Source organism: Nerophis ophidion, linkage group LG05, assembly GCF_033978795.1.
Source record: "Nerophis ophidion isolate RoL-2023_Sa linkage group LG05, RoL_Noph_v1.0, whole genome shotgun sequence".
Lineage (NCBI taxonomy): Eukaryota > Metazoa > Chordata > Actinopteri > Syngnathiformes > Syngnathidae > Nerophis > Nerophis ophidion.
The window spans coordinates 12,905,849-12,933,351 of record NC_084615.1 but is presented as its reverse complement, the minus strand read 5'-3'; the positions used below and the strand labels follow the sequence as shown (position 1 = coordinate 12,933,351).

The following is a 27,503-nucleotide window of genomic DNA, read 5'->3' as shown; positions in this document are numbered from 1 at the left end:
ATTAATTGACTCCAAGATGGCGGCGCCCGGACGGGCTGCGCTCTCGAGGGGCTCTTGCTAAAGATGGAACATTTGGCAGAAATACCGGACAATTCTATAAACTTTATGGCTGGCTCACATCGTGGTCACTCCGTGATCACGTATGACCGCCAGACACTTCTGGATGTGGACATATCGGGCCGTTTTGGACTGATAGACGCGTGCGTGCTAAACGTGCTAACTAGCATGGGAATACGTCGGCGGCTACATCCAGCGGCCCGTGAAGCAGGGGAGTCTAGTAGCAGCGGGGGACGTCTACGGAGCAGACGCCAGCGGTGTGATCGGAAACGCGGATGTCGAGCGGGGCTAAAAACAAAGCAGAAGGCTAATCCCCACAGAACACCACTTCCCTCCATCCTGAAGACGGATTTAAATGGAAAATGCGAGACTACTGGTCTGGGTAAGGAGTCAGTTAAATTAGAACAAGTTTTTTCTGCTTTGAGTGTTTCAGAGTTGGACATGTGTTTTACTGAGGTGGCTAACTATGATGCGTGCAGTTTATCAAAGCAACAAACAAACAATCGGAAAATCCCCGTTACTGAGGTGGCTAACCATGATGCGTGCAGTTTATCAAAGCAACAATCAAACAATCGGAAAATTCCCGTTACTGAGGTGGCTAACCATGATGCGTGCAGTTTATCAAAGCAACAATCAAACAATCGGAAAATTCCCGTTACTGAGGTGGCTAACCATGATGCGTGCAGTTTATCAAAGCAACAATCAAACAATCGGAAAATTCCTGTCGTATCAATTCCTAGATATGGTCGTAACTATACTAAATGCACTGGGCATAATAAACACAACATTATTAATATTGCTACTATGGATAATTTGATCAAAAACTCCCTAAAACAGCCCACTACCTATAATATAGGTTTTTTAAACATAAGATCATTGTCTCCCAAAACGTTATTAGTTAATGATATTATCAGAGACAACAATCTTAACGTCATCGGTCTCAGCGAAACCTGGCTTAAACCCATCGACTTTTTTGCGCTAAATGAGGCATGTCCTCCTAACTTTACACATGCGCATATTGCCCGTCCGCTTAAAAGGGGTGGGGGGGGGGGTCGCACTAATATACAACGAAAACTTTAACCTTAGTCCTAACATAAATAATAAATATAAATCGTTTGAGGTGCTTACTATGAGGTCTGTCACACCGCTGCCTCTACACCTGGCTGTTATCTACCGCCCCCCAGGGCCCTATTCGGACTTTATCAATGAATTCTCAGTTTGTTGCTGATCTAGTGACACACGCCGATAATATAATCATAATGGGGGACTTTAATATCCGTATGAATACCCCATCGGACCCACCGTGCGTAGCGCTCCAGACTGTAATTGATAGCTGTGGTCTCACACAAATAATAAATGAACCCACGCATCGCAACGGTAATACGATAGACCTAGTGCTTGTCAGGGGTATCACCGTTTCCAAAGTTACGATACTCCCGTATACTAAAGTATTGTCCGATCATTACCTTATAAAATTCGAGGTTCAGACGCATGTTCGTCAAACTAATAATAATAATAACTGCTATAGCAGCCGCAACATTAATACAGCCACAACGACAACTCTTGCTGACCTACTGCCCTCGGTAATGGCACCATTCCCAAAGTATGTGGGCTCTATTGATAACCTCACTAACAACTTTAATGACGCCCTGCGCGAAACCATTGATAACATAGCACCGCTAAAGTTAAAAAAGGCTCCAAAAAAGCGCACCCCATGGTTTACAGAAGAAACTAGAGCTCAGAAATTATTATGTAGAAAGCTGGAACGCAAATGGCGCACGACTAAACTTGAGGTGCACCATCAAGCATGGAGTGATGGTTTAATAACTTATAAACGCATGCTTACCTTAGCTAAAGCTAAATATTACTCAAATCTCATCCACCGTAATAAAAACGATTCTAAATTTTTGTTTAGTACGGTAGCATCGTTAACCCAACATCTATGTTGCTGCTCCTCGATCTTAGCGCTGCTTTCGATACCGTCGATCATAATATTTTATTAGAACGTATCAAAACACGAATTGGTATGTCAGACTTAGCCCTGTCTTGGTTTAACTCTTATCTTACTGATAGGATGCAGTGCGTCTCCCATAACAATGTGACCTCGGACTACGTTAAGGTAACGTGTGGAGTTCCCCAGGGTTCGGTCCTTGGCCCTGCACTCTTCAGCATCTACATGCTGCCACTAGGTGACATCATACGCAAATACGGTATTAGCTTTCACTGTTATGCTGATGACACCCAACTCTACATGCCCCTAAAGCTGACCAACACGCCGGATTGTAGTCAGCTGGAGGCGTGTCTTAATGAAATTAAACAATGGATGTCCGCTAACTTTTTGCAACTCAACGCCAAAAAAACGGAAATGCTGATTATCGGTCCTGCTAGACACCGAACTCTATTTAATAATACAACTCTAACGTTTGACAACCAAATAATTAAACAAGGCGACACGGTAAAGAATCTGGGTATTATCTTCGACCCAACTCTCTCCTTTGAGGCACACATTAAAAGCGTTACTAAAACGGCCTTCTTTCATCTCCGTAATATCGCTAAAATTCGCTCCATTCTGTCCACTAAAGACGCTGAGATCATTATCCATGCGTTTGTTACGTCTCGCCTCGACTACTGTAATGTAATATTTTCGGGTCTCCCCATGTCTAGCATTAAAAGATTACAGTTGGTACAAAATGCGGCTGCTAGACTTTTGACAAGAACAAGAAAGTTTGATCACATTACGCCTGTACTGGCTCACCTGCACTGGCTTCCTGTGCACTTAAGATGTGACTTTAAGGTTTTACTACTTACGTATAAAATACTACACGGTCTAGCTCCATCCTATCTTGCCGATTGTATTGTACCATATGTCCCGGCAAGAAATCTGCCTTCAAAGGACTCCGGTTTATTAGTGATTCCCTAAGCCCAAAAAAAGTCTGCGGGCTATAGAGCGTTTTCCGTTCGGGTTCCAGTACTCTGGAATACCCTCCCGGGAACAGTTCGCGATGCCACCTCAGTAGAAGCATTTAAGTCTCACCTTAAAACTCATTTGTATACTCTAGCCTTTAAATAGACTCCCTTTTTAGACTAATTTGTATACTCTAGCCTTTAAATAGACTCCCTTTTTAGACCAGTTGATCTGCCGTTTCTTTTCTTTTTCTTCTATGTCCCACTCTCCCTTGTGGAGGGGGTCCGGTCCGATCCGGTGGCCATGTACTGCTTGCCTGTGTATCGGCTGGGGACATCTCTGCGCTGCTGATCCGCCTCCGCTTGTGATGGTTTCCTGCTGGCTCCGCTGTGAACAGGACTCTCGCTGCTGTGTTGGATCCGCTTTGGACTGGACTCTCGCGACTGTGTTGGATCCATTGTGGATTGAACTCTCACAGTATCATGTTAGACCCGCACGACATCCATTGCTTTCCTCCTCTCTAAGGTTCTCATAGTCATCATTGTCACCGACGTCCCACTGGGTCATTATTGTCACCGTTGTCCCACTGGGTGTGAGTTTTCCTTGCCCTTATGTGGGCCTACCGAGGATGTCGTGGTGGTTTGTGCAGCCCTTTGAGACGTTAGTGATTTAGGGCTATATAAGTAAACATTGATTGATTGATTAAATTAATAAAAACTCTTTATGGCTTCAATTCGTATTTTATCGAAAGAAAAAATGTTAAGAAATATTCTTCTGCTTGAGATAACCTCCATTCTTTTTTTCCCCTCATATATGCACATCATCAACGTTGAATCTGCACTGTTGACATTTGAGCATTTATAAAACAAATCAAAGCGATAGACGGGAGCGACTTTTGCCGGTGTTTTCTGCCTTTACCCATTCAACATATCTTTACTTGCACATTACCTACCTTCCCTGCATCCTGGAGTCAAACTAGTGCTTCTTTCTGTCACCCAGTCAACATATCTTTACCTGCACAGTACCTACCTTCTCTGCATAGTGTGGTCACTCTGGTGCTTCCTGCTTTGAAGCGGCCATTTTGAGACGGCAGCAGCGCAGCAGCATCAGCACCGCAGTTCTTTGAAGGCTCGTAAAATCAAAACCGGAGCAGCTACACAAACTCTTTGCGCAACTTTTAAGCAGAAGGGTTCAATCTTTTTCCTGTGAGAGTTTGAAGCCGACGCAACAATCGCGCTCAGAGGAGATAATGTTTGAAAAAAGGTGACAGGTTTTTACAAAACTTTTGTTTTGAAGGGGTAATTGCCAACTTCCTGTTAATTTTTACTGAATGATGTCAATGAATGAAATGTAGGTCTAAGTGAGACATACATAGACGTTTTTATTTCATGTCACTTCGACATTCCTACCGGAAGTTAGAAGCAGTTTTGTCTGTGATTTCTTCCTAGGAGCAGTTTTGTCTATGTTTTATTCCTAGGGGAAGCTAGAGCGCAATTTTGAGTTTTAGGGTTTGTTTTTTTATTAGATGGCAATTTTCGCCAGTACTGATGTGTGTGTCCAGTTTGGTGAGTTTTAAAGCATTTTAAGGGGGTCAAATTACAGCTCAAAGAGGCAAAAATGAGATTTTTTCGTAAACTTTTGATTTTGAAGGGTTTTTTGCCAACTTCGTGTTGATTTTTGCTGAAGGAGGTCAGTGTATGAAATCTAGGTCTAAGTCAGACCTACATAGAGATTTTTTTTTCATGTGTCTACGACATTCCTAACGGAAGTTACCAGCAGTTTTGTCTGTTTTTTCCTAGGGGGCGCTAGAGCGCAATTTTGAGTTTTGGGGTTTGTTTTTTTTATTAGATCGCAATTTTCGCCAGTCCTGATGTGTGTGTTAAATTTGGTGAGTTTTGAAGCATGTTAAGGGGGTCAAATTACAGCTCAAAGAGGCGGCGGTATAATAATAATAAAACCTTAGAAATACATTAGGGTCCACTGTCCCATTCGGTCCTTAAATAAAAAAAAACGTCAACCACAAACCGTTACAGCTTTTATGTGCGCTCTTTTTCCGTGACCCTGCGGAAACCCTGTTTGCATATTTTTAAAGTTCCGGGCACTTTTATCATTTTTTTGTTATTAGTTAAACTCATTAAACCATGTAATGAAACAGTATGAAATAAATCAAAGCTTTTCTCTCATCAAATTAATCGATTTTAATCTCTTAATTGTTACAGCCCTAATCTCGTTTAGTTGGCAAATCGATTTGAACTTTTTAAAAACAATTTCAGTCAGCAGTAATTCATGTAAGAATTAACAACATACAGAGTACAGTGCTTCTCAAACTTTTTACAACTCAGTAAAAAAAATTGCATTCCACGTAATGACCAGCCTTAAAACATTATAGCGTAGTAGGCATGTGTATTCATTAAAACCAAGGCAGAGGTTTTATTTAACAAGTATATATTGAATATTCTGGGCCACTGTAACATTACACACAGTTTGAACAGTAACACTGTGTTTGGATACTTAATGAAGTGATTATTTAATGTACCACTAGATGGAGCCAATCATATTCTACCAATGACCCACACCTTCAAAGGTGTGTTAAAAGTGATGTTTTTTTTTTCCTTATACCACCACAAAAAAGTGTTTTTAAGGTTAATAAAAATATATCTGTGTAAAAAAAATCAATTTTCATGATATAATATTATTCGTATGTAACGTTAAGATTATAAAAGCTTAATTTTATTACTTCTAAAACTTTAAAATAATCCATAAAGTAGGTTAAGATGCGGCAATAGTCACAGTGTGTGTGCTCCAAAGTGAACTGTGGCGCATATTGGCACAATATTTGTCCATTTTTGTTTAAAAAAAAGCATTTTGGAGGCATTATGCTATTTTAGTTTATGACCACACTGTTTTCTTTCATCAGAGTGAGACTTCTGTGTGATATTTTACGTCTCAATCCCACACACTTCCATCACCCACCAGCTTCCTAAACGGACGACATACAACTCTGACTCATCCAGTGATACATGCGTGTTTACATGTATGCTTATTTGTATATATGTTTTATATGTATATATCTTTATATGTATGTATACATGTTTATATGTATCTATGTTTATATGTATGTTAATCTGTATATATGTTTTATATACATATATCTTTATATGTATGTTTATATGTATATATGTTTATACGTATGTTTATATGTATATATGTTTTATATACATGTATCTGTATATGTATGTTTATATAACGGGTAGATGGGACCCGTTAGCCCAGTAAGGTGACCCATCTAGGAGAAGGTAAACTCCAATCCAAAACCGCCACTGCCTTGTGGTATACCTTTCTTGGGGAAGGCTTCGGGAGTAAACCCTGAGGAAAAAATCAGGAGACGGAGTCCCTAAGGTGGTCCACTGCTGGCTACAGCGGTGCACTGGCAACTCCTGCGACACTGTTGGTGCCAAATTGTACCAGCTCTTGCTGCTCCTTTGGATCCATCATCAGTGTGAAGAGGGGGGTCCTGCTGCATGGGCAACAGCTTGACCTCCATACTACTCTGCCCTGGCTTGCGCCCTGGAGAGGTCACTCCAGCCTCGTGTCATAGCGTGGAAACAACAAACGGGAAGCAACAGTCTACCGGTTATAAGCTACAATGCTCGATTGGCGTAGAGCATAGCGCCAGGGGTTGCTTCCGACGGTGGGAGAGATCCTTGAATTTCATTGGACAGCTACTGCCCGCCTTAAGCTGGGCAGCCCCCAGCCAATTAGGTGCTGTCCCGCCACAGTCTGCCTTCCTCATTGGGTGCATGGGGATTAGGTAAAACCGACAAGCAGACTGTAAGACCTGCACCAAGCAAGAAACAAAGTATGAAAAACAGGTGCCCAGTCCTAAAACTGGGAAGCTGGAATGTCCGGACTATGACACCCGGACACTCAAATGATCTCCAACACATCAGTGATGCAAGAAAAACGGCTGTCATTAACAATGAGCTACTGAGACTCCAGGTAGACATAGCTGCATTGCAAGAGACCCGCCTAGCCGACTCGGGAACCCTCAAGGAGAAAGACTTTACCTTCTTCTGGCAAGGAAAGAGTGCCGGAGACCGCAGAGAGCATGGAGTTGGATTCGCTGTCAGGAACACCTTGTTAAAGATGGTTGAACCAGGTGACAAAGGATCGGAACGCCTGATGACACTCCATCTCCACACCTCTGATGTCCCAGTGACCCTAGTCTGTGCCTATGCCCCCACTCTAACGTCTACAGCAGAAGTTAAGGACACATTTTATGCCAACTTGAATGACGTCATCAAGAACATCCCCCCGAAGGAACATCTCCTCATCCTCGGTGATTTCAATGCGAGAGTGGGAGCTGACCATGACTCATGGCCTTCCTGTCTTGGACACTTCGGAGTTGGCAAAGTCAATGAGAACGGGCAACGGCTACTGGAGTTGTGTTCCTACCATAACCTTTGCGTGACCAACTCCTACTTTCAGATGAAACCACAGCACAAGGTGACATGGCGCCATCCCCGCTCAAAGCATTGGCATCAGCTAGACATGATCCTGATCCGAAAAGCCAACCTCAAGTTTGTGCTCGTTACTCGTAGTTACCACAGCGCAGACTGCGACACCGACCATTCACTTGTCTGTTGCAAGATCAAGCTACAACCAAAAATTTTTCAAAACTCCAAACAGAAAGGCAAACCCCGCATTGATTCCACCAGCATGCATCTTCCAGAGAAAGTAGAAGAGTTTGCCAAGTCCCTCAACAACATCCTGTCTGAAGAACACCAGCACTACTCTGCCTCCGAGAAATGGGGCCACCTCAGGGAGGCTATTCAGAAAACAGCCCTTGCAACATTTGGGAGGAAGATCTTCATAAACAACGACTGGTTTGTTGCCAAGTCCAGCGAGATGACCCCTGTCATTGAAGCAAAGCGTGCTGCCCTTACTGAATACAAACGCTCCCCGAATGAGAAGTCCCTGCAAGCACTGAGAATTACAAGAAGCAAAGTGCAACAGACTGCAAGACATTGTGCCAATGAATACTGGCAACAACTCAGTGAATCCATCCAGTCTGCAGCTACCTCAGGTAACATCAGAGGGATGTACGAGGGCATAAAGGCTGCTCTGGGCCCAACACAGAGCAAAACAGCCCCCCTAAAGACCACCAGCGGGGAAGTTATCACTGACAAGGGCAAGCAGTTGGACAGATGGGTAGAGCACTATTCAGAACTCTACTCCAGAGAGAACACTGTAGTCGCCTCAGCCCTTGATGCCATTGAACAGCTGCCCATCATTGAGGAATTAGATGCTGAACCAACACTTGCTGAACTTCACAAAGCGATCGACAGCTTAGCGATTGGCAAAGCACCTGGTACTGATGGCATCCCCCCAGATCTCATCAAGCGCTGTAAAGACACCCTCCTGCAGCCTTTGCATGATGTCCTCTGCCAGTGCTGGAAAGAGGGAGCCGTGCCGCAGGACATGAGAGATGCCAAGATTGTCACCCTTTACAAAAATAAGGGCGACAGGAGCGACTGTAACAATTACAGGGGCATCTCCCTCTTGAATATAGTAGGAAAACTCTATGCCCGTGTCGTGCTTGTGCGCCTTCAGACTCTTGCTGAGCGCGTTTACCCGGAATCTCAATGCGGCTTTCGCGCCAAGCGCTCTACAGTGGACATGATATTCTCCCTACGCCAACTTCAGGAGAAATGCAGGGAACAACAGAAGCCCCTGTACATATCCTTCATTGACCTGACCAAGGCTTTCGACCTGGTTAGCAGAGAAGGGCTCTTCAGCATCCTACCCAAGATTGGATGCCCTCCAAAGCTCCATAGTCTCATTAGATCTTTCCATGACGACATGAAGGCAACCATCCAGTATGAGGGTAGCATATCCAACCCATTTCACATTAAGAGCGGAGTCAAACAAGGTTGCGTCCTTGCTCCTACCCTTTTCGGTATCTTCTTTGCCCTGCTCATCAAACATGCTTTTGGGACTGCAACAGAAGGGGTATATCTACGTACAAGATCTGACGGCCGACTTTTCAACCTAGCCCGTCTTAAAGCAAGGACCAAAGTCCGTGAGACAACCATCCGGGACCTGCTCTTTGCGGATGATGCCGCCGTCATTTCGCACACTGAACCAGAACTCCAGTGCCTTATGGACAGATTCTCCCAGGCCTGCAAAGACTTTGGGCTTTCCATCAGCCTAAACAAGACCAATGTGCTGAGTCAGGAAGTGGACACTCCACCAGCCATCACAATTGATAAGCACCAACTCAAAATAGTACACCAATTTACTTACCTGGGATCCACCATCAGTGACAATCTGTCCCTTGATAGTGAGATCAACAAACGTATCGGCAAAGCTGCCACAACCCTAGGGCGCCTCACAACCCGCGTCTGGGAGAACCGGAAGCTGACAACTCCTACCAAGATGGCAGTGTACAACGCCTGCATTGTCAGCACTCTTCTCTACGGCAGCGAAACATGGACAACATACTCCAAACAGGAGCGCAAACTGAACACCTTCCACATGCGCTGCCTTCGCCGCATCCTCGGCATCCATTGGAGTGACAAGGTGACGAATGCCCAAGTCCTCCAACGCGCTGGTCTTCCTACCATGTTCACGCTGCTCAGACAACGCAGGCTGCGTTGGCTCGGCCACGTGTGCCGTATGGAGGATGGACGTATCCCAAAGGACATCCTGTATGGCGAACTTGCCTCTGGCAAGAGATCTGTTGGCCGGCCGAAACTGCGCTTCAAAGATATCTGCAAGCGGGACATGAAAGCCCTGGACATAAACACTGAACATTGGGAAGAAGTAGTGGCTGGCCGCAGCAAATGGCGCAGTGTCCTTCACAAACAGCTGAAGACTGGCGAGGAAAAGATCCATGCCACAGCCAATGAAAAAAGAACCAAGCGGAAGACAAGCACTCCTGCAGTTGTGCCTTCCAGCTACATCTGCAGTAAATGCGGCCGTGTTTGCCTCTCCCACATCGGACTCATCAGCCACAGCAGGCGTTGTCGCTGAGTTTAAACTTCACCTCTGGACTGGCGCAGTATCCATAGTCGTTACGACTGACGGAGGCCTTTGATTGATATGTATATATGTTTATACGTGTACACTTATATGTATATATGGTATATGTATGTTTTTATCTATATATGTTTATATGTATGTATGTTTAAATCTATGTTGATGTGTATATGTATATATGTTAATATTTATATTTATATGTATATCTGGTATATATTTTTTTTAAAAACTGGATCTGGATCAGCATTTTCCCATGCCTTGCCGATACGGATTTTTGGGCAAATATCGGTGGCCGATCCGATCCAAATATCGGATCGGGACAACCCTAATGTATGTATATAAGTTTATATCTATATATGTTTTTATGTATGTTTGTATCTATGTATGTTTATATGTATGTTTATATGTATATATGTTTAAATGTATGTTTGTTTGTATGGATGTTTGTATGTATATATGTCAATATGTATGTTTATATGTATATCTGGTATATATATTTTTTAAAAACTGGATCTGGATCAGCATTTTCCCATGCCTTGCCGATACGCATTTTTTGGCAAATATCCGTGGCCGATCGGATCCAAATATCGGATCGGGACAACCCTAATGTATGTATATAAGTTTATATCTATATATGTTTTTATGTATGTTTATATCTATGTATGTTTATATGTATATATGTATAAATCTATGTTTGTTTATATGGATGTTTGTATGTATATATGTCAATATGTATGTTTATATGTATATCTGGTATATATATATTTTAAAAACTGGATCTGGATCGGCATTTTCCCATGCCTTGGCGATACGCATTTTTTGGCAAATATCGGTGGCCGATCCAATCCAAATATCGGATCGGGACAACCCTAATGTATGTATATAAGTTTATATCTATATATGTTTTTATGTATGTTTATATCTATGTTTATATGTATATATGTTCAAATGTATGTTTGTTTATATGGATGTTTGTATGTATACATGTTAAGATGTATGTTTATATGTATATCTGGTATATATATTTTAAAAAACTGGATCTGGATCGGCATTTTCCCATGCCTTGCCAATACGCATTTTTTGGCAAATATCGGTGGCCGATCCAATCCAAATATCGGATCGGGACAACCCTAATGTATGTATATAAGTTTATATGTATATATGTTTTTATGTATGTTTATATCTATGTTTATATGTATATATGTTCATATGGATGTTTGTATGTATACATGTTAAGATGTATGTTTATATGTATTTATGGTTTATGTATGTTTATATGTATATATGTTAATATGTATCTTTATATGTATGTATGGTATATGTATGTTTTTATCTCTATATGTTTATATGCATATATGTTTAAATGTATGTTTATGTTTATGTATACCCAACCTCCTACAACAGTACACACTTTCCTTGTTTGTACGTTTACAGTTTTTGTTTATACACACATTCCTCAGATAGTCATCAATCACCCCTCAAAATCTCAGAATTAAAACCGAGAGGTCAAATGGTCAGAGGTGAAGGTTTGACATTTCGATGAAAAGCATGAGAAACCCGCTTATGTCGACAAGCCGTCTATGTTGACCAAGTCATCAGGTCCTGGTGCACCGTCTTCTTCCTGTTACTAAACCATGCCTGTAATACTGGTACTAGAATGGCTAATCATGCCCTCAAAATACGGAAGCCTTTAACAAGACTTAGACAATACTGGACATGGCATGTTTAATTCAAACACACCTAACAAGTTACTTTAAGGGTTACACTTACCTCACAGTTATGGTTACATTACGTTGGATGGCAGTATTTGTCTTGTCAGGAAGTAGTCTTTGCCATTAGTCCACCTCTAGTCTTTTGTTGCACCCAAAAAGTGTTTAATGTTGTACCTACAACACACCAGCTTGTTATGTAAACAGGGGGAGTAGTGACGGCACAGTTCCACAAGGGGGTGATATTGATCCATGTTTTATTATGCGCAGTCTGGGGTATAAACGATAAAACATTGAATATTAAGAGTGTGTGAAAGTTTGACTCCTATCATTTCTACTTCCGTGAGCACCCACTCAAAGTTTTGTCATCAATCAGAAATATCAATCAGCTAAAAATTACCAAAACACGGCAATTGATTAGTGATGGGTACCTGTTTTGAGCTGGGAATCAATATATCAATATCGGTACTAAGTGGTACCAATTTTCAGTGCTTTTTGGTGTCTTCATGTATTTAATTGTTTATAAATATTTTTTTAATTTACCATATAAAAATTGTCATAGCTGTGCAGTTATATATATATATGTATATATATATATATATATATATATATATATATATATATATATATATATATATATATATATATACATATATATATGTATATATATATACATATATATATATATATATGTACTATACAGTCTATTATACAACCTTAGTCACATGTGAATAACATAAATACAGTCTATTATACAGCATTATTCACATTATTCAGGGGTCCCTGGTTCCATCCCCACCTAGTACAAACCTCGTCCCGTCCGTTGTGCCCTGAGCAAGACACTTCACCCTTGCTCCTGATGGGTGCTGGTTAGCGCCTTGCATGGCAGCTTCCTCCATCAGTGTGTGAATGTGTGTGTGAATGGGTAAATGTGGAAGTAGTGTCAAAGCGCTTTGAGTACCTTGAAGGTAGAAAAGCGCTATACAAGTACAACCCATTTATCATATATATATATATATATATATATATATATATATATATATATATATATATATATATATATGTGTGTGTACATACACATATATATATGCATACATACATAAATATATACATATATATACATACATATATACATACATACATATATATATGCATACATATATACATGTATATATATACATACATACATATGTGTATACATATATATATATATATATATATATATATATATATATATATATATATATATATATATATATATATATATATATACATCAGAGCGTTGTTTGTGACGTAAGATATAGCAGTATGAGGTATAAATGATAAAACAGTGAATATTAAGAGTGTGTGAAAGTTCGACTCCTATCTTCTCTACTCCCGTGACAACCTACTCAAAGTTTTGTCACCAATCAGAAATAACAAACAGCTAAAATTTCCCAAAACATGGCAAAGTATGGAGAGAAAGTGTTGTGCATATTGCCTTGTTGCGGATTTTATATGGGTGTAGTTTTAATTTGCGTATGGTGGCTGGAATTATTATTTTTTTTTACACTTTCCACAAAGTTAAGTGAGCAAGTTGGTCCTAATGCGCAACCAATTTTTTCGACTTTTTGTGTTAGTTATATTTCTTCTGCACCATGATCAGGAAAGGTTGTTTGGATTGGGTCGTATAAAGTGTTGCTATGCTCGCAAATTTTTGACAGCAATGAATAATGTTCACCACAAGATTGCTGCATCAGACTGTTAATTGTTTAAAATGCATTTTAGGTCACACTGCGAGCCAGACTTCATACAAAACTAGATTTTTTTTTCTCTGAGACTGAAGACGCCGACGGACTGTGCTCGGAATTGTAGATTTTACATAAAGTTGCAATTGCAAGACGTTAGATAGCAGTAGTGTATAGACTACTCTTTGTTGTCTTGTCAGGAAGTAGTCTTTGCCATTAGTCCAGCTCTAGTCTTTTGTTGCGCCCTAAAAAGTGTTTAATATTGTACCTACTACACATCAGCTTGTTTTCTATACAGGGGGAGTAGTGACGGCACAGTTCCACAAGGGTGTGATATTGCTCTATGTTTTATATATATGCGCAATATATATAATAATACACAATATATATATATATCAAACAAGAAGTTTGCCTCACAATACGAAGGTCCTGAGTTCAATCCCGGGCTGGGGATCTTTCTGTGTGGAGTTTGCATGTTCTCTCCGTGACTGCGCGGGTTCCCTCCGGGTACTCCGGCTTCCTCCCACCTCCAAAGACATGCACCTGGAGAAAGGCCCCTCCCACCTCCAAAGACATGCACCTGGAGAAAGGCCCCTCCCACTTCCAAAGACATGCACCTGGGGAAAGGCCCCTCCCACCTCCAAAGACCTGCACCTGGGGATAGGCCCTTCCCACCTCCAGAGACATGCACATGTGGAAAGGCCCCTCCCACCTCCAAAGACCTGCACCTGGGGATAGGCCCCTCCCACCTCCAAAGACTTGCACTTGGGGATAGGTCACTGCGTGCGATAACGGGAAGCTCATTCCACTGAATCCACTTGAAAAGACTCGCCCTTGAACTCCTGCATGTGACTATAAGACGGGGATCATGGCCATGGGGGCGGGGCAAGGGGTGTTGAACCCACAATGCCCTGTTACGTAGCATCCTGTCTTCAGGCGTGTTCGGACAAGAAGGCAGCGGAGCGTTATCGCATAAAACTTGCTCCACGTAGTAAATACTGTCAGCACACATCACATGGGACATAAATAAAAGGCCACCATGCCTTGTCTGTGTGCGTGGGGGCGGGGCTTAAATAGATGCGCAACTAACCCAAGCAAGAACGATGCTCCTCCTCCTCCTCGTCGGACTCACTCGGAGAGATTTATGGCTGTCAGAGGTGCAAGGACATCTATGGAAGGTCCAGAGTGGCAACCTGTAGGTGGTGGGTGGCGCATAATGAAGCCGAGTGACAGCTCACACCGCAGATAGGGAGGGACAAGTGGGTGTGGTCCCGGCGACGTCATCCATCACGCCCGCCTTTCAATCCCCCGTGTGTGCTCTCCATCAAGGCCTGGGCTAAAGATGAAGGCGACACATACGTACCCAGCGTCCCTTGTTGGTCCTCCTGGCAGAGTCCATCACCTGCCTGACCACCGCTTGCTCCTCTGACTTATTGTATGTAAACAAAACTGTATTTATACTATTCACATGTGAATAATGTCGTATAATGGACTGCATTTGTGTTAGTCACATGTGAATAATGCTCTATAATAGACTAATTATATTATTTACATGTGAATAATGCTGTATAATAGACAATTTATACTATTCACATGTAGACTGTATTTATACTATTCACATGTGAATAATGTCGTATAATAGACTGCATTTGTGTTAGTCACATGTGAATAATGCTGTATAATAGACTGTATTTATATTATTCATATGCGAATGATGCTGTATAATAGACTGTATTTATATTATTTGCATGTGAATAATGCTGTATAATAGATAATTTATACTATTCACATGTGAATAATGCTATATAATAGACTGTATTTATATTATTCACATGTGAATGATGCTGTATTATAGACAATTTATACTTTTCACATGTGAATAATGCCGTATAATAGACTGTATTTATATTATTCACATGTGAATAATGCTGTATAATAGACTATTTATACTATTCACATGTGAAAAATGCTGTATAATAGACTATTTATATTACTCACATGTGAATAATGCTGTATAATAGACTGTATTTATGTTATTCACATGTGAATAATGCTGTATAATAGACTGTATTTATATTATTCACATGTGAAAAATGCTGTATAATAAACTGTATTTATATTGTTCACATGTGAATAATGCTGTATAATAGACTGTATTTATATTATTCACATGTGAATAATGCTGTATAATAGACTGTATTTATGTTATTCACATGTGAATAATGCTGTATATTAGACTGCATTTATATTATTCACATGTGAATATTGCTGTATAATTGACTGTATTTATACTATTCACATGTGAATAATGCTGCATAATAGACTATTTATATTATTATTTACACATGAATAATGCTGTATAATAGACTGTATTTATGTTATTCACATGTGAATAATGCTGTATAATAGACTGTATTTATGTTATTCACATGTTAATAATGCTGTATAATAGACTGTATTTATGTTATTATTTACACATGAATAATGCTGAATAATAGACTGTATTTATGTTATTCACATGTGAATAATGCTGTATAATAGACTGTATTTATGTGATTCACATGTGAATAATGCTGTATAATAAACTGTATTTATATTATTATTTACACATGAATAATGCTGAATAATAGACTGTATTTATGCTATTCACATGTGAATAATGCTGTATAATAGACTGTATTTGTGTTATTCACATGTGGATAATGCTGTATAATAGACTGTATTTGCGTTATTCACATGTGAATAATGCTGTGTAATAGACTGCATTTATATTATTCACATGTGAATATTGCTGTATAAGTGACAGTATTTATATTATTCACATGTGAATAATGCTGTATAATAGACTGTATTTATATTATTATTTACACATGAATAATGCTGTATAATAGATTGTATTTATGTTATTCACATGTGAATGATGCTATATAATAGGTTGTATTTATATTATTATTTACACGTGAATAATGCTGTATAATAGTCTGTATTTGTGTTATTCACATGTGAATAATGCTGTATAATAGACTGTATTTGTGTTATTCACATGTGGATAATGCTGTATAATAGACTGTATATATATTGTTAACATATAATGTGAATGCTGAATTTCCCCCAGGGATCAATAAGGTACTTTCTATTCTATTTGAATGAGAAATGGTAACCTCACTGTAAGGTTGTACCAACATATACAGCATTTCGATACTTTTTGGACTAAAGGGGACCACAAAAATTGTCATTATTGTCTTTATTGTGACAAAAAAATCTTAGGGTACATGAATTACATGTTTATTTTTGTAATTTAGTCCCTAAATAAAATAGAAAACTTGTCTTTTAGTAGTAAGCAAACAAACAGAGACTCAAACAAATGATTCCCGGGCGCGGCCGCCGCAGCTGCCCACTACTCCCCTCACCTCCCAGAGGGTGAACAAAGGGATAGGTTGAATGCAGAGGACGGATTTCACCTCACCGAGTGTGTGTGTGACAATCACTGCTGCTTTAAAGGCCTACTGAAATGAGATGTTCTTATTTAAACGGGGATAGCAGGTCCATTCTATGTATCATACGTGATCATTTCGCGATATTGCCATATTTTTGCTGAAAGGATTTAGTAGAGAACATCCACGATAAAGTTGGCAACTTTTGGTCGCTAATAAAAAAGCCTTGCCTGTACCGGAAGTAGCAGACGATGTGCGCGTGATGTCACGGGTTGTGGACTTCCTCACATCTGAATATTGTTTACAATCATGGCCACCAGCAGTGAGAGCGATTCGGACTGAGAAGGCGACGATTTCCCCATTAATTTGAGCGAGGATGAAAGATTCGTGGATGAGGAAAGTGACAGTGAAGGACTAGAAACAAAAAAGATAGAGGGCAGTGGGAGCGATTCAGATGTTATTAGACACATTTACTAGGATAATTCTGGAAAATCCCTTATCTGCTTATTGTGTTACTAGTGTTTTAGTGAGATTATATGGTCGTACCTGAAAGATGGCCCCGCACCTTTTTTCAGCACCGGTCAACGGGTGGTGGCGATGCCCCTCTCTGCCCTTTGCAAGGGACCTTCTTCGAAACACGATCTTTCGAAATGAACACTGCATAATAAACTGTACTTTGTGTGTGTGGTCCAATCCAACTGTGTTCGCTTGACCGCTCTGTTCCATAGTAAAGCTTCACCGTCATTTTTCGGGAATGTAAACAATGAAACACCGGCTGTGTTTGTGTTGATAAAGGCGACCGCAATACACCGCTTCCCACCTACAGCTTTCTTCTTTGATGTCTCCATTGTCCATTGAAGAAATTGCAAAAGATTCAGCAACACAGATGTCCAGAATACTGTGGAATTTTGCGATGGAAACAGACGACTTAATAGCTGGGAAAAATGCTGGAACAAAATGTCCTCGACAATCCGTGACGTCACGCGCACACGTATTCATACTGAGACGTTTCAGCAGGATACTTCGGCGTGAAATTTAAAATTGCAATTTAGTAAACTAAAAAGGCCGTATTGGCATGTGTTGCAATGTTAATATTTCATCATTGATATATAAACTATCAGACTGCGTGGTCGCTAGTAGTGGCTTTCAGTAGGCCTTTAACTTAATATTCAAATATTTTCCTGATTAATTTGTGGAAAGTTCCAGGTTTGGTTCCCTTCGATAGACAGTCCAAGTCCTCCTTTAATTAAATCCGAGTGGGCCTCACTAAAACCGGGTCATATTCTTACCGGGGGAAGCTATGATATATCCTCTCATGCCACCATAACATTTTAGTAGTGGTGGCTTTCTCTACAGCTGACTATGTGTGTGTGTGTGTGTGTGTGTGTGTGTGTGTGTGTAAGTGTGTGTGTGTGTTTCCCATGGGTGCAGAGGTGTCTGTGTGTTATTGAGGAGTCAAAGGGACGTAGGAGCAGCAGTGAAATGTTTCCGCCTGTGCAAACCTCCGTTATCTGCTTGTGTGTGTGTGCGTTTTACGGGGTGGACGCACAAAAGGTGCACGTTTCCAGGAAACCGGGTGGCGGGCTGCGACTTGAGATTGTGTAAGCCGAGGGATTTGTTTCTGGCAGAATGGCTGTCGGTTATTCCCATGTTTGGATGTATTATTCTTGAGTTTGTTGTAAAACTGCACTTGGAACCCAGCTCTTTGTGATTAAGCTCCATGTGCTACAGCAGCTATAATGAGGAGAGTGTTTTGCATTTTTAAACAGGTGTAGTTTTGATTTTTTGATTTTTTTTAATGCTGATTGCACGTCTTTTTTTTTTTTTTTTTTATGATATCCACTAAGTTCAATGAGCAGGAAGTATTATGTGTTTGTTGAATTTTTGTGCTGGTTAATGATTTTTTTCTGCACCATGACTAGGGTAGGTTGTTTGAATTGGGTCATACAAGTTAATGCTGTGCGCATGGTAAGATCGAAGTACAATAAATGACTGTTATGCCCGTTTGATTGTGGACGATTACTGACACCTTGTGGCGATGGGAAATGCTGGGCGTTATTAGTTTGGCACTTCCGGTTCAGTTTGGACACTTCCAGTTTACGATGTTAGTTTAGTTCATAAAAAATGAGAAATAGACGAGTTGTGTTAACTCTTACAAGCTTTGGAAAAGATAAGTCTGTAAGTAAACTGTTTAACTTGTTTATGTAACTCAATACTAAGGTGGAAAGTGGCTAAATTTGATAGTAAGATGTGTATTGAAAAGCGATTTTTGTGCACTATTTTAATGAATGTTTGAGGATTTAAAATGGCTGCCGGTTGCATATTTCCACCGTCGAAATAGTTTCAACACTCAGCAGTATTTGTTTGGTGATAATGCTGTATATTTGTGTAAAGCTAATGTTTACATATTGTGTATTACATTTCAGTACGTTAATTGAATCATTTAGCTTATACATTGTCATTGTGTGTATTTCAGTTTTACAAGAATAATAATAATACAAAATAAAAATCCAGTGCAAGACAAAGCAAGATCAACGACAATAAAGAGCCTAAATGGATTCATCTGCTTTGGAACTTTATTCGAATGTCCTGGATTGGTTGTTAGCTGTCTGCCAAGCTTTATAACCTCAACACATTCAGTGAGGGCAGAACAATGACCATTGACTTGAGATATGTTCATTGGCTGCCAGATGGCGACAAAATGGCCGATATTAGGCCGCTGACTATTTGTATATAATATGAAAATACTTGGGTCGTCTTGCCGGCTGAATTGCAGACGCAAGCGGGTCACATTTATAAAACCAGTAAAGTTTAATGAGCAGGAAGTTTTATGTGTGACCATGTTTGTTGAATGTTTGTGCTGGTTACTAATTTTTTACAGCACCATGACTAGGGTAGGTTGTTTGGATTGGGTAATACAAGTTAATGCTGTGCGCAGAATAAGATTGAAGTACAATAAACAGCCACTGACTTGAAGTATGTTCATTGGCCGTGAGATGATGACAAAATGGCAGATATTAGGCTACTGACTATTTGTAAATAATGCTTGTGCCATCTTGCAGGCCAAATTGCAGATGCCAGCGGGTCACATTTATAATATCCGGAAAGTTCAATGAGCAGGATGTTTTATGTGTGGCCATATTTGTAGAATTGTTGTCCTGGTTAATAACTTTTTTCTGCACCATGACTAGGGTAGGTTGTTTGGGTTGGGTCATACAAGTTAATACTGTGCGAAGAGTAAGATTGAAGTACAATAAACGGCCACTGACTTGAGGTATGTTCATTGGCCGTGAGATGACGACAAAATGGCATATATTAGGCCGCTGACTATTTGTAAATATTATGAAAATACTTGCGACGTCTTGTCGGCTGAATTGCAGACGCAAGCGGGTCACATTTATAAAATCAGTAAAGTACAATGAGCAGGAAGTTTTATGTGAGACCATGTTTGTTGAATTTTTGTGCTGGTTAATATTTTTTTTCTGCACCATGACTAGGGTAGGTTGTTTGGATTGGGTCGTACAAGTTAATTCTGTGCGCAGAGTAAGATTGAAGTACAATAAACAACCACCGACTTGAGGTATGTTCATGGGCCTTGAAATGACGACAAAATGGCGACTATTAGTCCGCTGACTATTTGTAAATAATATGAAAATGCTTGTGCCATCTTGCCGGCCAAATTGCAAATGCCAGCGGGTCACATTTATAATATCCTCAATGTTCAATGAGCAGGATGTGTTATGTGTGACCATGATTGTTGAATTTTTGTAGTGGTTAGTTGTTTTTTTCCCGCCACCATGACTGGGGTAGGTTGTTTGGATTGGGCCATACAAGTTAATGCTGTGCGCAGAGTAAGATTGAAATACAATAAACGGCCACTGACTTGAGGTATGTTCATTGGCCACGAGATGATGACAAAATGGCAGCTATTTAGCTGCTGACTGTTATGTAAATAAAATGAGAATACTTGTGTCGTCTTGCGGGCCATATTGCAGACGCAAGCGGGTCTCATTTATAAAATCAGCAAAGTTCAATAAGCAGAAAATGTATGTGTGATCATGTTTGTTGAATTTTTGTGCTGGTTTATAATTTTTTTCTGCACCATGACTAGGGTAGGTTGTTTGGATTGGGTCATACAAGTTATTGCTGTGCGCAGAGTAAGATTAATGTACAATAAATGGACACTGACTTGAGGTATGTTCATTGGCCGCCAGATAACGACAAAATGACAACTATTAGCCTGCTATTTATTTGAAAATAATATGAAAATACTTGTGTGGTCTTTTGGGCCAAATTGCAGACACAAGCGGGTTACATGTAGAATATCCGCAAAGTTCAATGAGCAAGAAGTGTTATGTGTGACCATGTTTGTTGAATTTTTGTGCTGTATAATGATTTTTTCCTGCACCATGACTAGGGTAGGTTGTTTGGATTGTGTCATACAAGTGAATGCTGTGCGCAGAGTAAGATTGAAGTACAATAACGACCGCTGTCTTGAGGTATGTTCATTAGCCGTGAGATGACGACAAAATGGCGACTATTAGGCTGCTGACTATTTGTAAATAATATGAAAATGCCTGTGCCATCTTGCCGGCCAAATTGCAGATGCTAGCGGGTCACATTTATAATATCCACAAAGTTCAATGAGCATGATGTGTTATGTGTTACCATGTTTGTTAAATTTTTGTAGTGGTTAATTGTTTTTTTTCCTCCACCATGACTGGGGTAGGTTGTTTGGATTGGGTCATACAAGTAATGCTGTGCGCATAGTAAGATTGAAGTATAATAAACAGCCACTGACTTGAGGTATGTTCATTGGCGACTATATGATGACAAAATGGCAGATATTAAGCCGCTGACTGTTTGTAAATAAAATGAGAATACTTGTGTCGTCTTGCGGGCCAAATTGCAGATGCAAGCGGGTCTCATTTATAAAATCAGCAAAGTTCAATGAGCAGGAAATTTATGTGTGATCATGTTTGTTGAATTTTTGTGCTGGTTTATTATTTTTTTCTGCACCATGACTAGGGTAGGTTGTTTGGATTGGGTCATACAAGTTAATGCTGTGCGCATAGTAAGATTGAAGGACAATAAACGACTGCTGACTTGAGGTATGTTCATTATCTGCCGGATGACGACAAAATAGCAGCTATTAGCCCGCTGACTATTTGTAAATATTATGAGAATACTTGCGTCGCCAAATTGCAGACACCAACAGGTCGCATTTATGAAAGTATTGGATTTCTTGACACACCTGTGACACGTGCAGGACACTTACTGTGTTCCGGGTGGTTTGGTGTCGCTCACGAAGCGCCTCTGCGTCGCCATTTTTCCATTAATAGAGGTGGCATTCTCACATCCATCTAGAGGGAAAGAAGATAGCGTTTATTTGGCCTGATTTGTTAGCTGCTAATCCATCAACAGCGTGGTAAAAGTGGGTCACCGGTTGGTGCCAAGCAGGGCCTGGCGTGCATGCCCACAACACACACACACACAACACACACACACACACACACACACACACACACACACACACACACACACACACACACACACACACACACACACACACACACACAGATGCAGGGCTTTTCACAGGATCCCAGAACAGGATTAGACACATATGTTGTGTTGCACGTATAAAAGTGACTTGGGGTGAATGCCCCCCGCCCCCCTCCCCCCTGCCTGGTGCTACCTGTGCATGCCCTCACGCCTTGCTTGCACAGTAAAAGCGGGGTACGTCCGATAAGGTAGCACAGGGGTCACCAACCTTTTTTAAACCAATGCGAAGGGCTACCAGTTTGATACACACTTAAATAAATTGCCAGAAATAGCCAATTTGCTCAATTTACCTTTAATAAATAAATCTATATATATTTTAAAAAATTTGTATTTCTGTCCGTCATTCCGCCATACATTTTTTTTCCTTTTACGGAAGGTTTTTTGTAGAGAATAAATGATGAAAAAAACACTTAAATGAACGGTTTAAAAGAGGAGAAAACACGAAAAAATGTGCTTTAAATTTTGAAACATAGTTAATCTTCAATTTCGACTCTTTAAAATTCAAAATTCAACCGAAAAAAATGAAGAGAAAAACTAGGTAATTCGAATCTTTTCGAAAAAATTAAAAACATTTTTCTATGGAACATCATTAGTAATTTTTCCTGACTAAGATTAATTTTACAATTTTGATGACATCTTTTAATTGGGTTAAAATCCAATCTGCACTTTGTTAGAATATATAACAAATTGGACCAAGCTATATTTCTAACAAAGTCAAATCATTATTTAATCTAGATTTTTCAGAACAAAAATTTTAAGATAAATTCAAAAGACTTTGAAATATGATTTAAATTTGATTCTACAGATTTTCTAGATTTACCGAAATAATTTTTGGGAATTTTAATCATAATAAGATTGAAGAAATATTTCACAAATATTTTTTTTCGAAAAAACAGAAGCTAAACTACAGAATTAATTTAAAATGTATTTATAATTTTTTACAATTGAAAAAAATAAATTCACTTAAACATTGATTTAAATTGTCAGGAAAGAAGAGGAATGAATTTAAAAGGTATTTGTGTTTAAAAATCCAAAAATAATTTTTAAGGTTGTATTTTTTCTCTAAAATTGTCTTTCTGAAATTTATAAGAAGCAAAGTAAAACAAATAAATGAGTTTATTTAAACAAGTGAAGACCAAGTCTTTAAAATATTTTCTTGGATTTTCAAATTCTATTTGAGTTTTGTCTCTCTTAGAATTACAAATGTCCAGCAAAGCGAGACTGGCTTGTTAGTAAATAAATACAATTTAAAAAAACAGAGGCAGCTCACTGGTAAGTGCTGCTATTTGAGCTATTTTAAGAACAGGCCAGCGGGCGACTCATCTGGTTCTTACGGGCGAGCTGGCGTTGGTGACCCCTGAGGTAGCCCCTCCAGCAGTCTGCACGATGCTGGCCTCAACATGAACATTCAACTGTATTTTTCTCACTTCCATTCCAAGTATATTCTTTGCCTACTTCTTTTTGTTGTTGTTGTTGTTGTTGTTGTTGTTTTTCCTTCCTTTCTTTGGTGTGACTTTTCTAACCCCCACTTCGTTCTGTTGTGGCACCACGGCAGTCCAGGATGATGCCGCCCCAGGTACCCAGGAGTACATTATGTTACGGCAGGACTCCATCCACTCTGCGGATATAAGGAGTAAAGGCTCCCCCTTTCGTGCTAAGTGTCACGAAATCTTCTGCTGCCCGCTGAAGCAAGCCGTCCACAAAGAGAACGCTGAGCCCGAAGGTTTGTTCGCACCCCCTCCTTGTTTTCATTTGCTGATGCTCCCCCCTTGCCTGCATCCCCCACCTCACCAACACCTCTCTCTCTCTCTCTCTCTCTCTCTCTGGTATTCTGTGTGAACCGCTAGCTCTCTCCGAGCCTCCAGACTTAGCCGTGGTTCATTGCTGCCCCATTTTCAGAGAGCAGCCCACGCCGGCGTCCCTGCGGTGTGTCCATGCAACACGACCTGGGGGGCGGGGGGGGCTGCTCGGATGCTAATGCTAAAGGTCCAGTTGAGTTTGCACATGCTTGACGTCAGACTGCGCCGCAATTACGCAGTAAAAGTGGTACAGAGAAGCCCAGCTTGTTTAATCCTGCACCCTTTCTTCATGTTTCAGCAGCTATTATTAGCTGGTTTACTTCCTGTGATTATATATATACTTATATATATATATATATATATATATACATATATATATATATATATATATATATATATATATATATATATATATATATATATATATATATATATATATATATATATATATATATATATATATATACATACATACATATATATACACATACACTGTATATACAGTACATATATACATACATACACTGTATATACAATATACAGTGTAAATATACATACATACGTATGTATATTTACATACATACATATATATATATATATATATACACATGCATACATATATACATACATACGTATATATACACATACATATTTGTACATACATACAGTACATACATATGAATATATATATACATACATATTTGCATATATGTATATACATACATATATACATAAATACATACATATGTATATTTACACACATATATATATATACACATGCATACATATATACATACATACGTATATATACACACATACATTTTATATATGTATATATACATATATACACATACACACGTGTATATATATATATATATCAATTCCAAGACCTTAGATGGCAGTATAAACTGTGGTCTGTTGCCTCGCCAGGAAGTAGCTGAATTTAGTCCTCTTTTGTGCCCTAAAAAGTGTTTACCGTGTAAGTATTGTACTTATTACACACCGGTTCTTTTGATTGAAACGTGCATCTCGACCGTGGTGCCAAATTTGAAGGTGTTGAAATTGCCACGTAAAATCGCTAATGCTAATCATATACGACACATCTAAATTATCATTGAGCTAGCACATTGTGGGAAAGTGGAATTTTTTTATCAGACATTATTTGTTGGCATGGAAAATTGCAACATTACATGTAACAGTCCACTCTGAGTGCTGCTTGAATGCTTGTTTCCTCGCCACGTGTTTGAGCCGGCCAATTCTGCGGCCGTACGTGACGTCGCTATTTAACAGTGAGTTAATGACTTTCCAGTTGTCTTATATTGTTTTCTTAGACTTCTCATTTGCAAGTATTACTTTGTAGACTTTGCAAGATAATGTTTGAAAAAAGGTGACGGGTTTTTACAAAACTTATGTTTTGAAGGGGTGATTGCCAACTTCCTGTTGATTTTTGCTGAAGGATGTCAATGAATGAAATATAGGTCAAAGTGAGACCTACATAAAAGTTTTTGTTTCATGTCTCTTTGACATTCCTACTGGAATTTACAAGCTGTTTTGTCTGTGTTTTATTCCCAAGAGCAGTTATGTCTGTTTTTTATTCCTAGGGGGCGCTAGAGCGCAATTTTGAGTTTCGGGGTTGTTTTTTTTAGTATATGGCAATTTTCGCCAGTCCTGATGTGTGTGTCCAGTTTGGTGAGTTTTGAAGCATTTTAAGGGGTCAAATTACAGCTCAAAGAGGCAAAAATGACATTTTTTAGGAAACTTTTGTTTTGAAGGGTTTTTTTTGCCAACTTCCTGTTGATTTTTGCTGAAGGATGTCAGAGTATGAAATCTAGGTCTTAGTCAGAACTACATAGAGGTTTTTGTTTCATGTCTCCACAACATTTCTAACGGAAGTTAAAAGCAGTTTTGTCTGTGTTTTTTCCCCTATTCGTGCGCAATTCCGAGTGTTGTTTTTTTTTTTTATTAGATGGCAATTTTCGCCAGTCCTGATGTGTGTGTCAAATATGGTGAGTTTTGAAGCATGTTAAAGGGGAACATTATCAGCAGAGCTATGTAAGCGTCAATATATACCTTGATGGTGCAGAAAAAAGACCATCTATTTTTTTAACCGATTTCCGAACTCTAAATGGGTGAATTTTGGCGAATTAAACGCCTTTCTGTTTATCGTGCTGGAGGCGATGACGTCAGAATGTGACGTCGCCGAGGTAACACACCCACCATTTTCATTTTCAACACATTACAAACACCGGGTCTCAGCTCTGTTATTTTCCATTTTTTTCACTATTTTTTGGAACCTTGGAGACATCATGCCTCGTCGGTGTGTTGTCGGAGGGTGTAACAACACTAATAGGGAGGGATTCAAGTTGCACCACTGGCCCGAAGATGCCAAAGTGTCTGCCGCCAGACCCCCATTGAATGTGCCAGAGTGTCTCCACATTTGACCGGTGATACTAAGGCAGACATGGCACAGAGATGTATGGATAACCTGCAGATGCATTTGCAACGATAGTCAACGAAATCACAAAGGTGAGTTTTGTTGATGATGACTGCCAGCTAATCGATGCTAACTTGCTACGCTAATCGATGCTAACATGCTATTTACCGGCGGTGCCAAAGCAGACATGGCACAGAGACGTATGGATAACCTGCAGATGCATTTGCAACTATATTACGTTTCCTTCCACCCACTTTTAATGCGAAAAAAACACTTACCAATCGACGGATTTAAGTTGCTCCAGTGTCTAAAGATGCGAAAGTCCTGATCGTTTGGTCCGCACATTTTACCGGCGATGCTAACGCAGCTATTCAGCCATGCTATGACTGTGAATAGCGTCAATAGCTATTCGCTCAATAGCTTCAGTTTCTTCTTCAATACTTTCATACTCCAACCATCTGTTTTAATACATGCGTAATCTGTTGAATCGCTTAAGTCGCTGAAATACGAGTTTGAATCCGAGCTAATGTCGCTAAATCTTGCTGTGGTATTCGCCATTGTTTGTTTACATTGGCAGCACTGTGTGGCGTCACAGGGAAATGGCCAGTATCTTCGCAGAGAGTCGAAAATAAGGCACTTTAAAGCTTTATTTAGGGATATTCCGAGACCGGTAAAATTTTGAAAAAAACTTCAAAAAATACAACAAGCCACTGGGAACTGATTTTTATTGTTTTTAACCCTTTTGAAATTGTGATAATGTTCCCCTTTAAGGGGTCAAATTACAGTTCAAAGAGGCGGCGGAATAATAATAAAGAAAATAATAAAACCTTAGAAA

General features: G+C 39.6%; 1 protein-coding gene across 3 annotated transcripts in view; it reads left to right on the top strand.

The window, feature by feature from the left end:
• fgf13a (fibroblast growth factor 13a) overlaps positions 1 to 27,503 on the top strand; it is a 263,927-nt gene that overhangs the window by 111,750 nt on the left and 124,674 nt on the right. For 2 of the 3 annotated variants that reach the window (XM_061900045.1, XM_061900044.1), the window contains exon 3: positions 23,991 to 24,158. The exons of the other annotated variant lie outside the window; for it this stretch is intronic. In XM_061900045.1, coding sequence (XP_061756029.1) covers positions 23,991 to 24,158 — 168 coding nt within the window. The remainder of the gene's footprint in view (positions 1 to 23,990; positions 24,159 to 27,503) is intronic. 3 annotated transcript variants of the gene reach the window in all.